This window comes from Lactuca virosa, chromosome 5 (assembly GCF_052849685.1).
Source record: "Lactuca virosa cultivar CGN04683 chromosome 5, Lactuca_virosa_CGN04683_v6, whole genome shotgun sequence".
NCBI lineage: Eukaryota > Viridiplantae > Streptophyta > Magnoliopsida > Asterales > Asteraceae > Lactuca > Lactuca virosa.
The window spans coordinates 227,037,398-227,059,914 of NC_136430.1; the positions used below are offsets into that span (position 1 = coordinate 227,037,398).

The 22,517-nt window shown below is 34.9% G+C and overlaps 3 protein-coding genes across 4 annotated transcripts; 2 read left to right on the top strand and 1 right to left on the bottom strand.

The window, feature by feature from the left end:
* Positions 1-734: 734 nt before the first annotated feature.
* On the top strand, positions 735-5,205 carry LOC145114883 (TNF receptor-associated factor homolog 1a-like). Of its 2 annotated transcripts, none has more exons than XM_079050994.1 (11): positions 735-869; positions 1,310-1,500; positions 1,742-1,853; positions 1,931-2,019; positions 2,105-2,173; positions 2,281-2,410; positions 2,548-2,706; positions 2,806-3,175; positions 3,255-3,367; positions 3,451-3,592; positions 3,667-5,205. In XM_079050994.1, the coding sequence occupies exons 2-11, from the start codon at positions 1,329-1,331 to the stop codon at positions 5,038-5,040; spliced, it is 2,730 nt and encodes a 909-aa protein (XP_078907120.1). In that variant the 5' UTR covers positions 735-869; positions 1,310-1,328; the 3' UTR covers positions 5,041-5,205. The 2 variants fall into 2 exon arrangements, with proteins under 2 accessions (XP_078907120.1, XP_078907121.1); XM_079050995.1 differs by having other exon boundaries at positions 3,454-3,592.
* An 8,235-nt stretch (positions 5,206-13,440) lies between these two features.
* On the bottom strand, positions 13,441-17,754 carry LOC145115807 (CwfJ-like family protein). The gene is made up of 10 exons (XM_079052160.1): positions 17,600-17,754; positions 16,513-16,619; positions 15,955-16,401; positions 15,647-15,853; positions 15,403-15,552; positions 14,952-15,332; positions 14,760-14,842; positions 14,289-14,655; positions 13,993-14,205; positions 13,441-13,903 (listed from the first exon to the last, which is right to left on the bottom strand). Exons 2-10 carry the CDS (start codon positions 16,558-16,560, stop codon positions 13,571-13,573), a joined length of 2,229 nt encoding a protein of 742 aa, XP_078908286.1. The 5' UTR covers positions 16,561-16,619; positions 17,600-17,754; the 3' UTR covers positions 13,441-13,570.
* Positions 17,755-20,122: 2,368 nt separating this feature from the next.
* On the top strand, positions 20,123-21,157 carry LOC145112430 (uncharacterized). The gene is made up of 2 exons (XM_079048593.1): positions 20,123-20,708; positions 20,778-21,157. The coding sequence occupies exons 1-2, from the start codon at positions 20,123-20,125 to the stop codon at positions 21,155-21,157; spliced, it is 966 nt and encodes a 321-aa protein (XP_078904719.1).
* The last annotated feature ends 1,360 nt before the right edge of the window (positions 21,158-22,517 follow it).

Genomic DNA, 22,517 nt, shown 5'->3' on the forward strand with positions numbered 1-22,517 from the left:
AAAACTAGAAGAACACCTAATTAAAAACATTGATGTTACACAGAATAATATCTGATTAAATGGAATATATAATCTCATAGGATGCTAATGGAAATGTACTTAGTCGGTGCACATGGATTGGAATTGAAATATGAAAAATGTATTCATCTTTACTTTATTTATTTATTCCTCACGATGAACAGGGCCACCATCTTAACCAACGTCACCCACCATTTAATATTTATCTCAAACTCTGTAAACAAGGACTTGAAAGTCACGTTCTTCAGGGGCGTGTTGGTTGTGTGAACAGGTGAAGGAGGTTCACTGATGGTGGCAGCAATGAGTTTAAATGGGGGAAGGGTTAGGGTTATCACGGGAAGGTGAAAGGAGTGGTGGTCGACAGTTTAAACGCAACAAGGATATATTCGTCAATTTTGTTTAAGTTGCGATGTGTTCCACCCTTTTGGGTAGGACTAAAATTTTATCATTTAGTCTCATCGGACTTGGTCAATGTCCCACTTTGTTCTTGTTCCAGACATGCGACGCCCCCTGAAGAAAAAATGTTATGTCCAGTTCCATCCAGTCTCACCTGCCAAACGATGCCTTATAGTTTATAATTATTTTTCTAACTTATACATCCCTTTTCAAAGAAAATGTTTTATAATAAAATGACTAAAAAGTCCTCATAAAAAAAAACCTTTTTATTTCCTTTTTAGAAACGGATAAAAGTTATAAATACGAAATAAGTAAAATATTTTTATCTCCGCCTCTGCTTTGCTGCTCCTCTCTCTCTCTGTTCTCCGTATCTTTCTCTCTCTTCGCATCTTTTCTTAGACCTAAATTCAGCTTCCAAAATCGTCATTGGACAAGCTCTAATTCTTTGCTCTCAGGTACTTTCATCACGTCACTCGATCCGCCACTTATTATATCTGCTTTTTTACTGTTTAATTACAATACATCATGATTTGATATGATTAGGGTTTGATTTTGTTTATTTCGTGATGGGTTCCATGTAAGAGCTATTAAATTCTGTTTTTTTATTTATTTATATTGATTCTTGTTTAACAAGTCAATTCGACTTTTGTGAAATTCTTAGAAGGGATTTTGCTAATTCACACACATACATGCGTCTACCTGTTGGTTATATGCCTAGGTGTTCAATTAGTTCATCTTTTCAGTTTCACTGTTATGTTTTTCCATAAAAGATGACAATGTTGGATTAAGATTTGTTAGCCTCAGGAGTGAATTGAATGCAATATAGAATTGTGGAGATTAATCTTAGATTCCAAGTTTTGATGATTAGTTTATTTTTTTGTTTTTGTTTCTGTAGGGATTTGTGGAGTTGCAAAATGGCAGGGAGTTCAAGTGAGGAGTCTGGGGTAGGCAGAATGTCAAATGGTCAGCAGCTTTCAGGGGAAGCATTGGCGGAATGGAGATCTTCTGAGCAGGTGGAGAATGGAATTGCTTCCACATCACCTCCTTATTGGGATACCGATGATGATGATGATGATGATGATTGTGGTATCTTCTTTGTTACCTTCAATTTATAGATAAGGTAGAATTTGTATATGATTGCAATATCACATGATGTAATGTAATGTTTAAGAATTAAGATAGTGTCCAAATTCCAAACATAATTAATTGCCTTGAAACACTTCCTACTTGGCTACTTTACAACAAATGTATATATGTGGAAACTGTGATTGATTTTTGTTTGAGGCTTTGTGTAGTGTTATTATTCAATGTTTATTATGAAATGCAGGAGCAAAACCTTCTGAGTTATATGGGAAGTATACATGGAAGATAGACAAGTTTTCACAAATTAACAAGAGAGAACTTCGTAGCAATGCATTTGAGGTTGGAGGCTACAAATGGTACAACAGTTATAACTTATAACTCTCACACTTCATCTTTCATTTAAAGCTTTTTCCTGATATGATATGGATTACAGGTACATTTTGATCTACCCTCAAGGTTGTGATGTTTGCAATCACTTATCTTTATTTCTTTGTGTTGCCAATCATGACAAGCTTCTTCCAGGTTTTTTTTTTTCTTTTTTTTTTGTTATGTTATGTTAAGTTACCATAAAAATAGTTATATAAGTTCTTCCTCTCTTTCTCATCAGGGTGGAGTCATTTTGCACAATTCACAATAGCTGTTGTGAACAAGGACCCTAAGAAATCAAAATATTCTGGTATGTTAATGTTATTATTTCTCTCCTTGTTTTCTTGTTATAATTACTCATTCTGATTATGAAAAGTTATTATTTATCACTTGTATAAAATAAATGCATGTTTGTAGACACGTTGCATCGCTTCTGGAAGAAAGAGCATGATTGGGGATGGAAAAAGTTCATGGAGTTATCAAAAGTTTTAGATGGATTTGTTGATGCTGACACCCTTAAAATAAAAGCTCAAGTTCAAGTTATCAGGTTTCTACCTTATTCATTCTTTACAAATCTCTCATTTCCTTTTTCCATTTTCCTTTTTTTTCATTATTTTGAAGTACTTGGTTCTCTTTGCTTATAATTTCTTATCTAAGAACATAACATCTCCAATTCTTTTATAGGGAGAGAATCGATCGCCCTTTCAGATGCCTTGATTGTCAGTATAGGAGAGAACTTGTAAGGGTATATTTGTCAAATGTGGAGCAAATATGTCGCCGCTTTGTGGAAGAAAGGAGAGGAAGGCTAGGAAAGTTGATAGAAGATAAAGTTAGGTGGTCAAGGTACATATATACTGAATCTTCATGATTCCAATTCCTTTCACAGATTCCATTCCTTTCATGATCCATCGGAATCCTGAATTCCACTTTGCTGTTTTTCAGCTTCTGTACTTTCTGGTTAGGAATTGACCAAAATGCAAGGCGCAGAATGTCAAGGGAGAAGTCAGATTTGATACTGAAAGTTGCTGTAAAACATTTTTTTATAGAAAAAGAAGTGACATCTACTTTAGTGATGGATTCTTTATACAGTGGACTAAAAGCCCTTGAAGGTCAAAGTCAAACAAAAAACAAAGCAAAGGGAAAATGTTTGGATGCAGAAGAACTACCACTACCACTACCACTACCAGTACCTATAGTTCGGGTAGAAAAAGACACATTTATCCTTGTTGATGATGTGTTATTATTGCTCGAGAGGGCAGCATTGGAACCTTTACCACCTAAAGATGAAAAAGGCCCTCAAAACCGTACTAAGGTAAAGTGTCAGTGTCTCTGGAATGTAATGACGGATTCCATTCCTTGACACGTGTTATGGTGGCGTTTTGGTAATTTAGGATGGTGGTTCAGGGGAGGATTTCAGCAAGGATTCTATTGAACGTGATGAAAGGCGTCTTACTGAATTGGGGCGTAGAACCATTGAAATATTTGTCCTAGCACATATCTTCAGGTATTAAGATTTAAGTTAATCTTTTTATTATTAAAAGAAAAAGAAAAAAAAATGATATTATTAATAAATGTATTACAATACAGCAGTAAAATAGAAGTTGCATACCAAGAGGCTGTTGCTTTGAAAAGGCAAGAGGAGCTCATACGTGAAGAAGAGGAAGCATGGATGACTGGAATTGAACAGAAAGCAAAACGTGAAAAGGAAAAGAAATCAAAGAAAAAACAGGTTTTTTTTTTTATATTCTTATATTGTAACTCGTATTTGACGTAAATTAAATTTAAAATTCTACTTGTACACAGGGTAAACAGAAAAGAAACAACCGGAAACTGAAGGATAAAATAAAGGAAGAAAAAGCTAATACTGTAGTAATACAAGACAAACCACAACTATCAATTGATGAAGCAGAAGATTTGTTATTGCTTGAAAAATCAGACATTTCTGATGTTTCAGATTCAGTTGAATGTGTTCCACTTGTTCTTCAGCCTGATTCAGATGAGAGAGATTCAAGTCAAGTCAACTGGGACACCGACACATCGGAAGCTCAGCCGCCAACAGAAGCCGCTAGTAGCGGCGGTGCCAGCTGTCTCACCACCGTGACTACTAGCCCTCCGTCTATGATGGACGATTCTTCATCCACTTGTTCAACAGATTCAGTCCCATCACTTGTCTCGAATCGATCTTACAAAGGTCAAAAAAGTCAACCCCCGAAAACCAATCTCCAGAAAACCATATCTTCAGTCAAAACACTGAATACAGATAAAAATGTAGTCCCGGTCAACACTAAAAGTGGGACCGGGACCCTAAAACAGGCTGATAAGCCTGTGGAACCAGCGGTGCCTATGGTGTCCAGACCATTGAGTGCACCGTTGGTTCCAGGGTCCAGATCCAGATCTGGACCCGGACCCATTCTTCCTGTTGCAGCAACGGTGCATGCAGCACCGTTTCTGCCCCGGTCAATGAGTGCAGCCGGGCGGTTAGGTGCTGACGTGTCACCAGCTCAGTCATACCGTAATGTTATGATGGGTGGTGGTGCTACTGCAACTTCAACTAGTTTCAATCAAACTATAAATCCATCTAACTTGTATTCGCCGGTTCCTATGATGACATCATCATCATCATCGTCAATGTTTTTACATGATGGTTTTGAGATGGTAGAAGATTCTAGAATGTTGTCATTTGGGGTTGGGGGGGTGAATGTGAATGTGAATGATCCGTATTTGGATCAGTTTTGTAACGAGGTTCCTGGTGGGCGTATGTTGGCTGATGAATTCCCTCATCTTGATATCATAAATGATTTACTAGATGATGAAGTTAGCCCTTTGTTTCATGGGCCCCACCATCTGACACGTCAATTGACTTACCCTGGTGGATCTGTTGACCAAAGCTATCATGATGTACTCCATCATAATTATGATTATACCGGTGGGCCCCACCAACAACCTAACTTACAGGCGGCAGCTTATATGAACATGAACGGATTGATTCATAGCCAGTGGCAGATGAGTGGTTCTGATGTATCGTATCCCAGCAGCAGTTTCATGAGGAACATGGATGATAATGATGGCATGTATGACTATCATCATCATCATCATCATCATTCCGATTACTCTAATAACACGATGATGGGTGTGAATGGTTATACTGTATACCACCGTCCTTCTAACGGGCAGTGAATAAATAGTCTGAAGCAAATGAAAAAAAAATTATATCTGATTACTAATAAAAGATGTCAGTCAAAAGGGTTTGGGGGTTGTAAGAAAAAAAACATCTTGTAAAGAGTGACGCTGTAGCTGTCTTTTTATTCTTAGTTATTAAATTATTTCCTCTGAATTTATTCATGCAGTTGGTGTTTTTACTTTTTACAAAGTAGTTTGATTTTTTAGCTATCAACTGTTTTGACTTGTTAATAATTTTGTAAGTTATGTGATGATAACTTTTGTGTTTGCAAAATTCATAATTGGCTATTTAAGAGAGGAGTGGGAAGGGGTATGCCAAATGTCAATGTCAATGATCTTAATTGATAGGCAAGGTTGAAGAAAGGATGTAGACACGTTTAGTTAATTCTCATGTGCCAAACATAACAACAATGTCACTTCAATTTCGTACTTCAATTTCGTAAATGTAGTAAGTAGTAACCACAAATTTTTGATAAATAAATACATAAAAATAGTGCACCGAAAATAACTTTATAATCAACACAACTAAAGTAAACTATTACATCAATATATCTTAGAAATAATCACAAAAATGGCCAAAATGGATTGGTCCTTCCGACATGATGGACAATAGTTTTTTTTACTAATATCACAAGATCACCAATTTTGCAATACCGATTATTGCAAAATATCATTATGTCGTGAAAGAGTTTTTTCTACTATGACTGACATTTTGTAATCCATTTGTCGCAACTTGCAATACTCCTTGGTATTGTTAAATTCTTTTTCAAGAAATATTGACTGGTATTTTGTCATTTAGCATAGTTAGGTTTCACAATGACCTTTGTGGAATGTGTTTTTCGTTACGAAATAATCCATATTGTGTTATATGTATGGAGTAGTTTGTTAAATGTGGAGCCATATTTAGACACATTGTAATCTTCATCTTCAACATCTTGAAGTTTTCAAACACATTTTTCTCAATCAAAATGAATTTATCTAATGAGATATTTGGAGTGCTTTTGTAGATGATCGTGGGAGGAAATCAAGGGCAACATGGAGTATAGAATGTTACAAGTGATGAATATTGCTTTCGGGTATAAATCTTTATGGGTTAGTTGATTGGGGGACAAGAAAGTTACTTTTAGCATATAATAAGATTTGTTTATCTTTCTAACATATTGAATTATAAATAAAATCGAGCTAATTAACGAAATTTATCACCCCTTTGGTAGGTGTTCTTGCTTTGTTACGCAATATGATAACAATGTTTATTTCGACGATGTTGTCGAAGATGGAAATAATTTTCTTGTAAATTGAATGGATGTTGGAAATTGATTATATAGAAAATAGTCATGTGGAAATGGGTAAGGTGTCGGAAGCAATCAAGTTAGTAATCTTATGGTTGTGGTGTTTCCAATGTTGTTTATGAAACACATAAAATATGTGGTTTTGTGTATGTTCCTCTGCATGAAGGTAAATATGTTGGTAGGATGATGCTACATACTAGGTTGATGAATCAACAAGTGATTATTGAGACACGCTTCTCTTTGTTGATGATGTGAATCTATATCCACACAGGGGGGCAATTGGAATATTGTGTGGGTATTTATGACTTTGATCATAAAGGTAATTATAAGGATGAGAATTACTTCTATTTCCGATATTCCTCTCCTAACACTAATGTAAGACCTTGTTTTATATCTACGTTGATAGTGTGTTACAAGCCTATCATCTTATGTCAAATACCTACAAAATGTTCCAAGGACAAAGAAGATATGAAACAAGCACCTGGATTGAAATGTGTTAGAGAGGGTCTTGAGATTAAAACCACAAAATATGTAGAAGATAGTTTTGAGATAAGATTGGTATATTCCAAGTAGGAATGAGCATTTGACCTAATGGAACTGGAGCATACTAGAGAAAAAAAAAATTAGCCTTGAACTAGACCGGAATTACATCATATCGGGGCTCTTCCCGATTCCAAGATATCCACTTTTTCGGTTTTTGGGTTTTCGGTTCCCGAGGTCTGGAACCGAAAATTGGTTCTAAAAAAAACATTTTGTGTGCTAAACTCGGTTCTAGAACTGAAAACTGGTACTAGAACCGGACAGGCCTGACCTTGACATGTCGAGGCCTTGTGCGAAAAATCAAAATGAGGCCCCATAATTTTTTTTCTGTAAAGTATTATTAAGTAAATTTGATATCACTAGATTCAAAACTCAAAGTTACTATCAAACATCTCGTAAATTCATGACCATAACATCATGTATCCACTCATTAGATGTGATCCCCATTTTTACGGCCAGAAAAAGACCGATTTCGTTTATGTTTTTTAATAAAAATTAGAGCAACTTCTTAAGAAAAGTGTTGCGGAATTTGTTCCCAAAACAAAATATGATAAAAATTTATCAAAGCATTTCTTAAAGAAATGTATTTTCATTACATTACAAAAACTCGGGATATCAATCATCGATACAGATCAAAAGCAAACAAAACATCATAGGCCACAAAACAAAATTGGCCTCAAAACAATATAGGTCTTACAACATTCTGTTTATTTTATACTGGCCTATAAATCCATAATCCCTCGTCAGATCATCCAACTATGCTTTTGCCACTACCTGTAATACAAGAAACTGAGTCGGTCAGGCTGGGGAGCCTGGTGAGCATATAGGGTTTTCAACCCACAATAATAAGTTCATTATTTATTTTCATCAAATCATTAACCCGATTACTCATTCCCGGTATCCTCACTTTACGTCCCTAAAACATCTATTCTAAGGGACCTAGCCTAAGGATTTTTCTTCGGGGTGACAACACTGCTTAGGGGATTCCTCAGCAATACATGTCAATAAGGCAACCATGGGGGGGATGGAGTACATCTTTAAAAACACCTACAGGTTGCGAGCCTGTCAGCGTTCCACTGGACTGCCTAGAAAAGTCTGTGGTCGTCATCTATAGTCCGCTAGATGACTGGATCATCTTAAACATCGTAAACATCGAGGCCTCTCATTATTTTATCATATATCTACTATTTCATCAACCCATCTTCTACCCAACATATTTGTAGATAAAAAAATACATACATAATTTAAATCTGAAGAAAAAGGCTCAAATCTGAAAACCAAATACATCTACAGTTTATATCTGAAGAAAAGGCTCAGATCCGAAAACCAAATACATCTACAGTTTAGATCTGAAGAAAAGGCTCAGATCCGAAAACATAATACATCTATAGTTTAGATCTGAAGAAAAATTACAGATCTGAAAAGAAAGAAGTTTAGATCTTTCATCCAGCACAGATCTCAAAGTATAAAATACATATATAGTTTAGATCTGAAGAAAAAGCTTAGATCTGAAAGAAATTTTTAGATCTGAAGGAAAAAGGTTCAGATCTGAAAAGAAAGAGGTTCAGATCTTTCATCCAGCATACATCTCAAGTAAACAGATAACATATATACACATAGCACGTAATTTATATAAAATACTTCATATCTATGTGTAAGATGAAAGTGACTATACACTCACCTGATAAGAAGTGATTCGGACAACACTTCGCTTCTTAAAATAATCTTCTTTGACGAAACCGGGAAGTTTGTTTGAAAACCGGGCTCCGCACAGGCAGAGTTTCAAACCGAAAAACTCTTTTTCTTGGAGCCTTCGGGCTCTCTGGGGCTTTCTTATAATGCTAGGGAGGTACCCTAGGCTTTGGGGGGGGGGGGGGGGGGGGAGGGGGGTTAGAGAGAGTTTAGAGAGAGAAAGTGAAGGTTGAAGGTGTGAGTTTGAAGCTTCACCCGACACCTCTATTTATAGGCTGGCAGACAGCTCTACTCGACGAGTTGGGACTCCTACTCGTTGAGTTCAGGCCAGGTGTCACCATCTGGTGGCTAGCCTTGGGGAGGAAGCAACGGACAGGATTGCGCTACGTCACCCGATTTCGCACAGCTCATTCCCGACTTAGAAAAATCATAACTCTCGCATACGAGCTTCGTTTTTGATGTTATTTATATACACGCGTAGGTAAAAACAATATCTACAACTTTTCTTTTGACTTCGTCGGCTAATTCTCGACCGATTTTAAGTTTAATAGTAAGAGAAGATTATACTGTTAAATGACTGCGTAAAATTCATAACTTCTACATACGGACTCCGTTTTCGTCTGTCTTTTTATCGTTGCGCTACTAATAATGAGATCTTCAATTCTCATTCAGGTTGCGTTGGCCAAAAACCTCTCGATCCAAAATTCAAATTCCGGGTTGTGCACTGTTATGCCAAATCTTAGAAAAATCATAACTTCCTCATACGAAGTCATATTTGGGCGTTCTTTTTATGCACGCTCTCGGTTTAACGTATACTACGACTTTTGTTTAGATCTCTAAGGCTAAAAAGTCCTCTATCGTAAATTCACTATTTACGTCACGCAGTGTCGTGCCGGTTTTGTCGCGAAAACTTCGACAAGCCATAACTTCTTCGTTATAACTCGGATTTCGATGTTCTTTATATCTCCGGAATCCTTGTCACGACCACTACAACTTTCTTTATCGATATCGGGCTTATCTAACATTTTATTTTTTACGCTTATTTTTATCCTCTATATATTATATTATTATAAACCAGTAATAAGCACACAAAAGCACATAATTCACATAATATTCAAATAATTCATCTTTATTACTTCAAAACGAGTTACAATGGTTGACCTAGACTATTACATCATCATTAGTGTTTAGCCCAGAAACACGGGCGTTACATTAGATGTTCTAGTTTCTAAGATCATACATGTTCATTGGAGTATCTTCTTTGTCATCATCATTGTCATTCAAGGTGGCTATGTCTTCATCTACGCAAGGCATATCGTCTGGAACTTGCAATTCAAATTCTTCTTCTCTAGGTTCTTCCACAACATCATGAACTTCTTCTCTAAGTTTTTCCACAGCTTCATGAACTTCATCCATGTTTTCTAGCACATGTAATTCAACTTCTTCTTCTCTATATTTTTATGTAACTGATTCCTCATTACAATGGTGTTTCGACATTTGTTTAACGATGAATCAATTGATAGATCCTCTTTAACTATGAATAAATTGTTATTCTTTTTGTTTTCTTTTTACGTTTAGAACAACCTGACTCAAATTTTCTAGTTAGAGGCAACTTTTTAACAAAAAAAATCAATGTTAATAACTTAACAATATATATTTGTAATATTTATCAAAAGTTAATGTTAAAAGCCAAAAAAATGGGAAGCCCATTGGCCTCCCTCTCCCACCCCCACCCTAAAATTTGCTAATGCTCTATTCTATCCCTTCTGTACCAAACATTGAAAAGCTAAAGCTATAAAGCTAAGTGATAGAGTGATAAACATAATTCTATATTATATGTAAGGAAAAACAAGAACATTGTTTTTTTACTTTCTCTATTTTATTATTTTTTAACTTGATTATGAATTTATAAATAAATCACTCAAAAAATGAGCATTTAGCCTGGGAGAGAAAGAAGCTAAGCACCGGTGGGATTTGGGAAATTTAAAGAGAGACGAGCAACATCGACAATCTACTTGTACCGGTATTAGGTTTGTTAGAGTTTGATTTTTTGGTGAGTTTTATAAAACCTATAGCATTTGCTTGAACTTATACTAGAAACATATATGTATTTTTTATATAGATACTTAAATTTTCTATAAATATATAATTTATGATAAGATTTTGATTTTTTGATTTTCTTTGATTTTTTTTTTCACAATTGAAATTACTTAAAGATTGCAACCAAATGTTACATTGTGTATATAGTTAGCTGTTAATTTCCTTTATAAAAACACATAAAACGTATTTTATGAAAATACCAACACCATTACTATATAGTTTCCATAAATTCGGAGGCCCCTTAAAATCGGAGGCCCCGTACGACCGCACCACTCACACACCCTCAGGGCCGCCACTGGAACCGGAACTGGTACCTCCTTAACCGGTTCGGCTCTCAGTCCTATATTTCTATGCATTTCGGTTCTTGGGTATTCGGTTCCCAGTCCGAGTCGGAACCAATGGTCCCTAATTCCAAGTTGGAAAATGTGTGTATGAAGGCACTGCCCAAATGCATCTCAATCGTCCTCAATCCAACAAAAAGTGTTGGTCGTTTATTGAAGGAGATAATGAATGATAGCATCATTATAATAATACTAGGGACGAAAATCTCTTGATATTTTAATTCTTGATTTAAAGTTGACATTTTTTATTCTCGAGCTTGGTGGAAAAAGTGTTGCATGCTAGAACTATTGAGGGGGCAAAAGAATCATTTTTCAGTCTTAGGATGTATTGTCACAATCTAAAAAGGTGAACCCCCGATACCATGACACACATTAAAAATAAATACCAACGGTCGGTTTGAGTACTTCTTTGTCGCCATCGGTTCCACGATAAGCTTAAGTTTTAGCATACCATTCTAGTGATTATTTTTTACATTAGTATTCGCCATTATAACATCAATCATATGTTGATTTAGTCGTTTCTTTGATACATGTGGCCATTAATTAATCATAATAAACGGTGACTACCTAAAAGCGATATACTTAGACAGCATGTTATGTGGTTGTCATGGATAGAAACAATTACATCTTACCCAAGTCCCAACAGGCTACAAGTGTGAATGTCATAGAGTGGTGATCACTCATGAATGTGTTCTTTTAGGATGAAAGGATATCAGCGGGTTGGAAAATTTAGCCATCATAACATCTTATAGGGCTAGTTTCATTGACTTGGCTATTATAAGGGTCTTTCCGATGTAAATCATGGCCTTTGTCTTGAATTTACGAATGATAAGTGATAAAAATAAGAAAAATAAAGTTTTGTCTCGGGAGATATGCCATTGATGCCAAGCATGCCATTTGTCCGATTTTCAGAAAATCTGAATAGGTTACATAGTGCTAGACCTCAAGAATGTAAAGTATTTGACCATGTTGGTCGTGAAAAATGGACAAAGGTATTCTTTCTTAGGATGAATTATAATGGAATGACTTTCAAGAGTTATGAGTTCATGAACTCGTTATCTAGACACGAACAGAGACTTCTAGTAAGGATATTTCTGGATTTTTTTTACAATACATGATGTATAAAAGTATTTTCAATGTTGAAAATCGAATTATAACATATAAAAATATACAAGTAGAACAATTTCATTTTTAATTTTTAGGACAACTGATTTTATCCCTTGTAACACACTTTAACATCCAATAATCCCTTCGGCGGAAAAGAAAAAGAAAAATGAAAAGAGAATGGGAAAAAGTGCACCATTGAAGTTATACCCCATTTTGGACTTGAATTTTGAAATAGGTAATTATCCGAAGAGTGGTATTGTTGATATGTATTGACGGACTTGTACGAATGGGAAGTAGAAAATACTTTTGTTTACCTTGTTGTCCATGATAATAGCCTTTATATACTTAAATTTTCCACACTGCCATAATGGACACAAATTTATGGAGTTGCATCCTAAGAGATGATATCCTATTGTACGTGGATCCTCTAAATGGGAAATTATCGATTAATTGATAGTCGTTACATCACCCTGTGATGAGAAAATATTAAGTTGGACAACCACAAAACCATGTTCACATTTCATCACATGCATAGGGTTAAATAAAAGGAAAATGACACATTAACTCAACAATGTATTTCAAATTTTCCCATTTGGTCCTTTAATTTATTTTCGTGCTTTTTGAGGGAATAAAGTTGTTGTCGACCTGCTCTTTTAATCATTGCTACCTACTATAGCAGGTTTTATAAGTCAGGTAAGTATTTGAAGCTGATGTGGCTTCCTTTTCAATTCCAACTCACACATTCACTAATTCAACTCACACATTCACCAATTCATGGATTAGTCTCACACACAAGATATTGGAACAAATGGGCTTTAGTTAACAACAAACTCTTCTGATCTTGTCAGGGTTTTGATTACTCTTTGTGTACTGAGGACCAGACCTTATAATTCATCATTGCTTCGGTATCCTCCTTTTTGGTTTAAGTTAATTCGAGCATAAACAACCTAGAACTTTAAGAACACATCAAAAAAAAAACAACCAACGCCCAAACATTTCATGAGTTTTGAACTTGTTTACATTAGTTTGAAAGCAGTCTGAACATTACAGATTTTCAAAACCCCTTTTTAGGATACATGAATAAAACAAGACGATAAAAGATTTCAAAATTTTGTTTGTATAGTGTCCTAAATATGTTATATAACACTTGTGGCCCCAAATAACAACTCAAATAAGAAAACTAGGACTTCTGAATTTCTTATAATGTACTTCAAAACTTTATAACCTTTCAAAATGTTTCAAAAACATGATTATAATAACAAATAATAATAAAAAAGAGCTTATACATATAAAGAACTAGAGATGGAAATTTCGAAATGGAGTAGGGGTTATGAAAAGTAGGTGGTCATTCAGAGATTTTGCTAGAATGTTGATAAAATTGTCACATGTATTTAACAAAAAAAAAAAGTTAGTCACATATGCTTACAAATTAAAATTAAAAATTAAACTAAACATGTGCTAATCAAGTTGCTTGGTCCAGTCAAAAGGCTCCCAATCTCTTCCAAAATTGGCAACCGCTTCTTTTTGTGTGTCCATAGACTCGTGTTTCTGGCGATGACGATGCATGTCTTCTGCAGGCAATCGAAGCATCCCCCTTATTATATTAATACCAAAATTGCTCTTGAATTGTGATTCATCATCAATCACATGAACAAACCCTTTCTTCAAACCAAACTCCACATGAAAATATGGAAAGTCTTTGGGTATAGAGTGTCGCAAACCCTTTTCACTTGTATCAATTAATTTCTTCGCATTGTGTTGACTCCATTCTTCTTCAGCTTCATCAATTGCCTATCATCATAAAATAAAATAGGTTAATGCAATACAATTTCCTAATCGAGGCCAGATTAACAAAAACAGGGGCAAAAACGTCTTTTTACCTTTTTAAAATAGAGAGGAGCCTGTTTTGCAACATCTGGAGGCAAAGGGATTGCCTCTATTAAACAATGTCTGGTCTGTTTTGCCAATCCCATCACTGTTTCAAGAAACACAACATCCCTTTCTTGTTTTGCAAACATCATTACAAGACACTTCTTGAAGTTGCGTATTTCATCCCACACGTTATCATCCACACTTCTTGTTGCCAACTCATGCTACATCAAAATAAATATACAAATTTTAAAATGCTAAAAATAAAGTACATGATATTTCTTGCATCTAAAGCAAAGTAACTAACCTGCATGGGCAAAATGTAACAATGGCCAGGAACAACAGGCTGCCACTGAGGCAACATCAGATATGTGAAATTGGCAATTGCAATAACAAGATGACGTGGCCTTTTAGGGTTTTCAAAGCAAAAGTTGCAGCGTTCTTGTTGGGTTAAAATGCGTTTTTCAAAACGTGTATTGGAATTTTGAGCAACATTGACGTTTTTACCCTTTTTCTTTCTCTTGGGTCCCACTCCATCATCATATTCATATTCATCATCTGCCTGACCTGATATACCAATGTACTGTTTGTTTTGCATTATGGATCGAGCTACATGCATGTCTGCATCTTCTTCTTTCTTCTCTTTTCGTGCTTTTATCCCATGCATCATGTACCTATGAATATAATTATTATAAAGATTTTTTAGTTTTTACAAAATTTATTTTTGACTAAAATAAATGCAAAGATTTTTTTTTTTTTAATTTGGGAGCAAAATTACCTGCTTGTGGTTCCATCACCTTCTGGGTTTGTTGTGATGACATCAGCTTCTTTGCTTTTCGCTTCATACTCTTCTGCCTCTTTCTGAAGTAACAAAGTAATTGCAAATTTAGAAGATATATATATATATATATATATATATATATATATATATATCATATCACCCTGAAAAAAAAATTATATTTCTATATACCAAAAGTTTCTGAGCTTCTTCATGCTTTCCTTTCATACGTAACTGCATAACTTTAGCAGCTAACTGATTTGCACTCATTGGAGGTTTCATGTGTGTATCTGTATCTTGTTTATGAGATGGTTGTTCTTCAGATTTTGACACATTTGTAGATGAAATCAAATCATCATCTTTTTGTGATTTGAATTTATTCAAGAAACTTCCATCATTGGAGAACTTTTGTAAGCTAGCTAATGCAGAAGAAATGACACCAGCATCAGCATCCTTCATTGACATGCTTTGACTTTTTTTCTTCCCCCATGATAAAGAATTATCAGATCTAGGCACTCTCATTTTATTACCATGCTGACTAGGCGTCCCCTTCTCTCTATCCCTTTCATTCTCCTGATATCAAAACAAAATTCTTTTCAAAGATGCAAGGTTAAAATGGTCATTTTAATGAAGTAATCCTTACAGTTTGATTTTCTGGTAGTGTTTTCTGATCTTTAGTCTGCAGTCTTTGTCTGTTCTTTATGGCATGAAGATGAGCACGAGATGGAGCAGCAGAACCTGATGCTACAGAAACTGCTAATTTACCTAAAGACCCCCATCTCTCTCCAACCACCTGTAAATTCTCAAATGTCAATATATTTACATGATCATGATCATGATCATGATGATGATGATGATGACATATGGATCATAAATGCAAAATGAACCTCATCAAGTTTTTTTCCTTCACGAGCTGCTTGTTCTTGAGCACGTTTCAAAGCTTTAAGTCGCCAGCTGGCACCTCCATCACCTACTACAGAAGTTGATAGAAGATTAGAATCTCCAGAATTTGCTCCTTCTGCCTCCTCTTCAGGGTAACCACTTCCATCATTGTTGAAGTAAGGATTCAGTTCTCTTGGATTCGCCTTTTTAATCTGGAAAGAAAAAAAAAATGAGAATTAAAGGTCTCTCATCAAATAATAAACAAAGCCTTTTTGATCTGGAAATCTATGATTTTGAAAAGATGTAAGAGTACCTCTTTGGCAGGAGATTCTTCTAGAAGATCAGAAGTTGATACTGATGCAGGTTTCTGCTCCATGTTATCTTTAGGTCTAAGCATCCACTCCATTCCCATTTCTTTTCTTATAATATTCTCATCATTTTTATGGCTTTTCTCAACTACTTTATCTTCTCTAGCATTATCATCATCACTAGAGTATTTTTTTCTCCTTGACTTCTTTGACTTGCCCTTCTTGTGCTTCTTTTCTTTTTTTCTTTTTCTATGTGACCTTGTATCCTGATCACTACCACTTTCACTTGCATCAGAATATGAAGATGAATCTTCTTCAGAGGAATACCATTTCTTTTTAGACTTTTTCTTTATTCTTTGAGATCCATCGTCACTTGAACTACTCTGATTATGCTTCTTTTTCTTCTTATGAATTTTCCTCGTATCTGAATCATTCCCCTTCTCATCATGTGTCTAAAAAAATTCAGGATTCACATTTAATACATAGTTTTTATGATATAGCATCACATCAGTAGCTGAAGTAAATGAATTATAAGAAAAGAAGACTAAAGGAATGAGGCTTACTTTATCAGCAATCTGATCCCGGGGTATGAACTTCAAACCTGAAAGCATCTTTCCCTTTCCTTCTTCACAATTTTGATCAAATATTTAATTCAGTAGTTGAGTATATCCTGAAAAATATAATCAAATAACAATTGAACATTATGTTGTAGTCCAGTAATCAAACACTTCCATGTGATTCCATTAACAAGGTGTCAAGGTCCTCTAAAATCTAAAACAAATGTGATGTCAGTGTCTGCCCTAAGATTGTGTAGCTTAAGAAACAGAACTTCTCTGTCTATTGCAGGAAATGGAAACATAAAGATAGATGATGTAAAAACATATTGGCCTACAAGTAACAGATAATATTGGAAATAGAGTATAAATTCAAGAAAATACTGAAAGCAAAAAGAAAATTATGATGAACTGGGAGACTTGTTAATCAGACTAAAGTGGAGATGTTTGTTGTGTTCATTAATCCACAGGTATGTTGGGACAAAGATTCACTGAAACTAAAAACCCATGCCTTAATCCCCAATGATTCGATTAGATTAGCAAAATTGTTTCTCAACTCAATCCTCTTAATGAATATACTCTGCACCACATTAAGGAGTTATATGAGGACACATCCCACTTAAAAGGTTCCAACATCTGAAGAAACATGATTTTGTCATTCCAAACTTTCAAGTTCATCCAAAACTGACTACTACAACTTCAGACACCCCCTATATCAAAGTTCCAAATAGAATGTTGTTAATCAACTTCAATCCTTATGTTTATTATTTCATAACTAACCTCGCATTACAGAAAAGTGAACATAATGACTATCTGATACAACTATAAAGAAAAATTGTGTTTTAATACGAAATCTGCTAGTTAAATCCCTGGTCCTCGAGGTACAGGATCATAATTCCCCAAATTCAAACAAAATCCACCACTAGATCCTATCAGTTTGTTCTACGCTTGGTTACGAGTTTATAAACCCTAAAAAGTAGCTCCTAATTCAGTTTTGAGCAAAATCAAACGCAATAGGCCAAATCAAAATTAGCAAAAGCGAAAAAAAGTAACAACAATCCATATGGTGAAATCTACATAAACAAACAAAACTTACCTGACAATGATTCGTGATTATTCTTGGCGAAGCAGAGCAGCAGCGGTGGAGGATAGATTGTTGTGACTCGTGAGGCGATGAACTGCACGATAAACTTGCAATCTCCCTTCCGAACTCAAAGTCTCAAACCCTCTGTGTTATTTGAGGAAATACGTTAAATTATAGCAAATACGTGTTTAAAATAGTTAAAGATATCAGTATATTATTAATGAGAAAATGACAAAAATAGCCAATTATCATAATTACTTTGCGGAAAATAGCCAAAAAAAATCGAAATTGCAAAAATGAAAATCGTAGATGGGAATGGTCCATCTGCGATTTGACTTTTCCATCTGCGAATGTACAAGTACCTAAAGCACAGTTGTGCTTTAGGTACTTGTACATTCGCAGATAGAAAAGTCCATCTGCGATTTTCACTGTTCACCTGCGATTTTTCGCAGGAAATTCTATAAAAGGATTTTTTTTTCCTCATTTTTCACTCTTCAATATAGAAAAACTCTCTCTCTCGGGGATTTCTTTTGACGATTTCTTGAAGAAAATGGACGATTACTTCAACAATCCCGAAAATATGGTTAGATTTTAACTCTTTTTATGTTTTAATTAACATTTATTTAGTATATGTCTTTATTATTTTATTATTTATTGTATTAGTTAGTGTCAAAAAAAAAAAAAAATTATATTGTTTGTGATAGGGTAATTTTGTTGTATTTGATAGTTTTAATATTTGTTTTAATTAACATTTATTTAGTATATGGCTGGTATTGCTAAATACCCCAACTTCATGGTTGCTTGGTGGGATGTCGATACGGTAAACTAAATTTTATTTTTTGAAAAAATATTATCGTTATTGTCGTTATGTTTTGGTATTCTTATTTCTAAACAAAATTTATTTCTTTTTTATCCTTATACAAGTCCTATTACCGATTCATTCAGCCCCTAATCACTGGTTATTTGGGGAACTACGATTGAAGAATATGGAAGTCCATATTTATGACAGTCTCGGTAGAGTGGCTTATGAAAAACTCAACTCTGATGGAACCTTTACCAAATTTGAGGCTCGGGTGGCAGATTATTTAGACAAGATTAACTATTGGGCCCGGAGGAACATCCCAAGGATTCCATTGAATATGCAATTCATATTCGAAACAAATGTTCCCCAACAAAGTAGCCATTTGGGAGATTGCGGCGTTTTTGTTTGTATGTTTATGGAACAATTAGTGTCAGGCCAACCAATACGTGAACTTATTGACCCAAGGAACGCAGCTTTAGAGTTTCGCCAACGGATGGCAAAAATTTATTGGGGGTCGAGTCTTGGTCCTATGTAGTTGGATCTTATATTTGTATATGTAATTGTATGTTGGATTTAATGACCTAGTAATAACTTAAATACTTACAACATAAGAACGACACCACCATTTGTTTTAAAGTAACAAGTACAATGTTCTAAACATAACAACAAATACAACAATTTATTGATGTAACAACCTAAAAACTATCAAAACAATACTAAAAAGCTTACAACTTGTAAATAATAATTGCCAAAAACAACACCCAAACTACAAACCAAGGCTATCTTTAACTGCTTATTTTCTTATTGAAAGAGCTTGTTACTGTTAGCTATTTTAGCTATTATGATAGATGATTGGTCCTTCTCTTCATCAACCCAACTGATAAACCCGCATTTTGGTCCTTGTAAATTTAAACATTGACAATAAGAATTGTTGCTATATAATGATTAGAGTGTAAATATGAATGAGGTTAAGAACATGATACCATATATGGGCAAGCGTAAAATAATCTTCCTGGGTTTTTAGTTGTACCCGAAATCCTAATGATACGTTCACCTCCGCAATTACAGTATGTCATTCGCCTTTTTTAGTCTATCTAATATGAATTAATTTCACATATAAATTTAATGAAGTTACATTACACCCATTTATAGAAGAAATTTTATTACAAACAAGTATCTTTGACTATGAAATGAACTGGTTTGACTACGAATTTAAAAAGTTGAACTATGAATCGCATACAAGTACATTGTCTTGTCTTGTCGGTCAGTGATGTTTGACTATGAAATGAACTGGTTTGACTACGAATTTAAAAAGTTGAACTATGAAATATGAACTGTAGAGAAACACCAATTTGTATATAATTAAAATTGTATTTGTGTGATGATTATAATACACTTTCATTGCTTGTGAAAATGAGTACTTACACCGAAAGAAGCTTTACTCAGCTACCAATATTCCTGCATAATCTACAAAGAACAAATCCTAATACCTTCACATCCATCAAGAAAACGAATACCAACTGCTTTCAATTCTGTTTTGTGGCTTTAGGTTGCGTGGTATAACATAATAGTTTTATTGACTTAATTAAGATTTCTTGCTAATGTATCTCGTGTACTCTTTACTTATCACTAATTTATGTTTGTTTTTTATGCAGATTCGTACCTTTCTTAGGTGCATGATACCATTGATATATGTGGGTTATTTACCCCTTCTTGGGAGCTATCTGACAACAATGTACTTCGCAGTGGCTTTAGATGGAAATCATGAACCCCTACTCTTAGCAATTGGTTTGGGAACCTTAGAGTGTGAAGAATCATGGAGATGGTTCATGATGAGGTTAAAAGATTGTTTAGGTGAGGATACAGAGGTTGGTTTCATAAGCAACCTATGTGATAAAATAGACTTTGGTGTTCAGAGTGCCTACCCGGATTCGTATCATGGATATTGTCCTAAAGATATAGCTCGAAAAATACGTGAGTCTGTCGGACATAACGATACGGAAGTCGAATCGTTGTTTTGGAAGTCATGCAATGCATATAGCGTTCATGATTTTTACTTGTGTCTGGAAAGGTTGCGAAGTGCATGTAGGAAACCACCTTTTTGCACTTTGCTTAGGAGTCCAATTTACTGGCTTGACGATATAGCAATTTCAAAATGGACACGAGCATTTTTCCCAAAAGTACGTTACAATGTTAAATCGATTGACGTCCCTGAAATTTTGCAATTTATATCCACACGTGAGTTTCCTATAACAACGATAATTGAGTTAATCAATACGTCGATACAATCAAAGTATGGTGAACGGGCTGAAGTGGTAGGTAAGGGAGATTGTTATATTTAGTTTTTTTCTTGTGTTATTATTTTTCTAAAATTATCAAATTTTCCAGGGAGGTTGTATGGTGGGTTGACCCCTTATGTTGAGAGTAAGGTTCAAAAACGTGTCAACAAGTCTTATAATTGGATGGCAAGACGTTTGTATGGGGATACATTTGAAGTCGATGACAATTTTGCCACCAGCAACGTACAACTTGAACGAAGGGTATGTAGTTGTGGGAAATGGCAAAAAAGCGGTATACCATGTGGCCACGCTATAGCATGTCTAAGAACCCGTACGTCTGAAGCCATTCACGAAATGGTTGATTACAAGTTCACTAATTTCGTGTATCGACTTGCATATGGATCTGAGTTGGTGAATACTATACCATCACATGTGCTTTGGGAAATACCAAATGAAACGATGGTCCTGTTACCTCTCTCAATGAAGTAGTTATTCATGTATCCCGTTTTTATTTTATGTCGTATTATGTATTAGTTATTCATGTACCCCGTTTTTATTTTATGTCGTATTATGTATTAGTTATTTATGTACCCCGTTTTTATTTTATGTCGTATTATGTATTAGTTATTCATGTACCCCGTTTTTATTTTATGTCGTATTATGTATTAGTTATTTATTTTATGTCGTATTATGTATTAGCGATTGAGGAAACAACATACATTAAAAGTAAGGGACATTTATTAAATAGTCACAAAACACACATACAACAACAAGCAACTTAACTAACGAAAAACAATTAACTTAACCAACATGCATATTAAAAATAAGGGACATTCTTTAAAAGATTCCATGCATCCGCGTGGGTAAACTCGCTACCATCATATTCAAAACGGTATAGTTCCAAAGCCACCTGTCGCCGAATTTCTTCATCCGTATTTGCATGTTCATTATCCAACTCGTGATAAATACGTTGAAATTGTTTCACCTTTATTTTCAAATCCAGAAACTTCGCTTTGACATCTCTTCTTCTTCGATATTGAGTACGCCCCATTAAATGGTGAAACAAATGACAGACACGAGACCAAAATGATCCAGCGCGAACTTGTGGGGGACCTGGTGGAAAATCCTCCTCTACAGTTACAATCCAAGCTTGAACCAAAGCGACCTCCTCTTCGTTCCTCCATATATGTGGTACAGGTGAGTCCATAATTGCAAGGGGGGAAGTAATACGATACAATTAAAATGGATATTAACAACTATTTATAGCGACTCCTTATTTTCCCGGTGCAATGGCTTGTCAAGTCAAGTAGCAGTGTATTGTGTTGTCATTCGACGGGGATGACTTGTCAACTCGAACAGTGATCTGTTGTGTTCTCACTTAGTACACTGCGTTCGTCAGTTAAGTTTGACTATGAATTGCAGACATATTAGAAGATTGGACTGCGATATTGTATATAAACTACTATAAATTGACATTAAGTTAAAAAAATAGTTTACTAAACGACCAATACAGCTGTTCAAATATTGTTTTTGAGATTTTACTCTCTTTGTTTCAATCAAAATGAGTTCTATATCATGGAGCAATGAAGAGTTCTTGGTTCTTACACGTGCTTATATTCATGTGTACGAGACCAGCAAGTTGAACGATCCAATGTTTTGGAGTCGTTTAACCAATATTTTCAACGCTGAAAACCGAATGACTACAAGAAACGATTGTGACGAACTAGACATCTTAGCAAGATGGTATGAAATGAAAACCGAAGTTCTATAATTCAACGATCTTTATACCAAAATTGACGACACCCGTTTAAATGCTACTGAGGAGGTCATCTTGGAAGCTGCTAAGGAG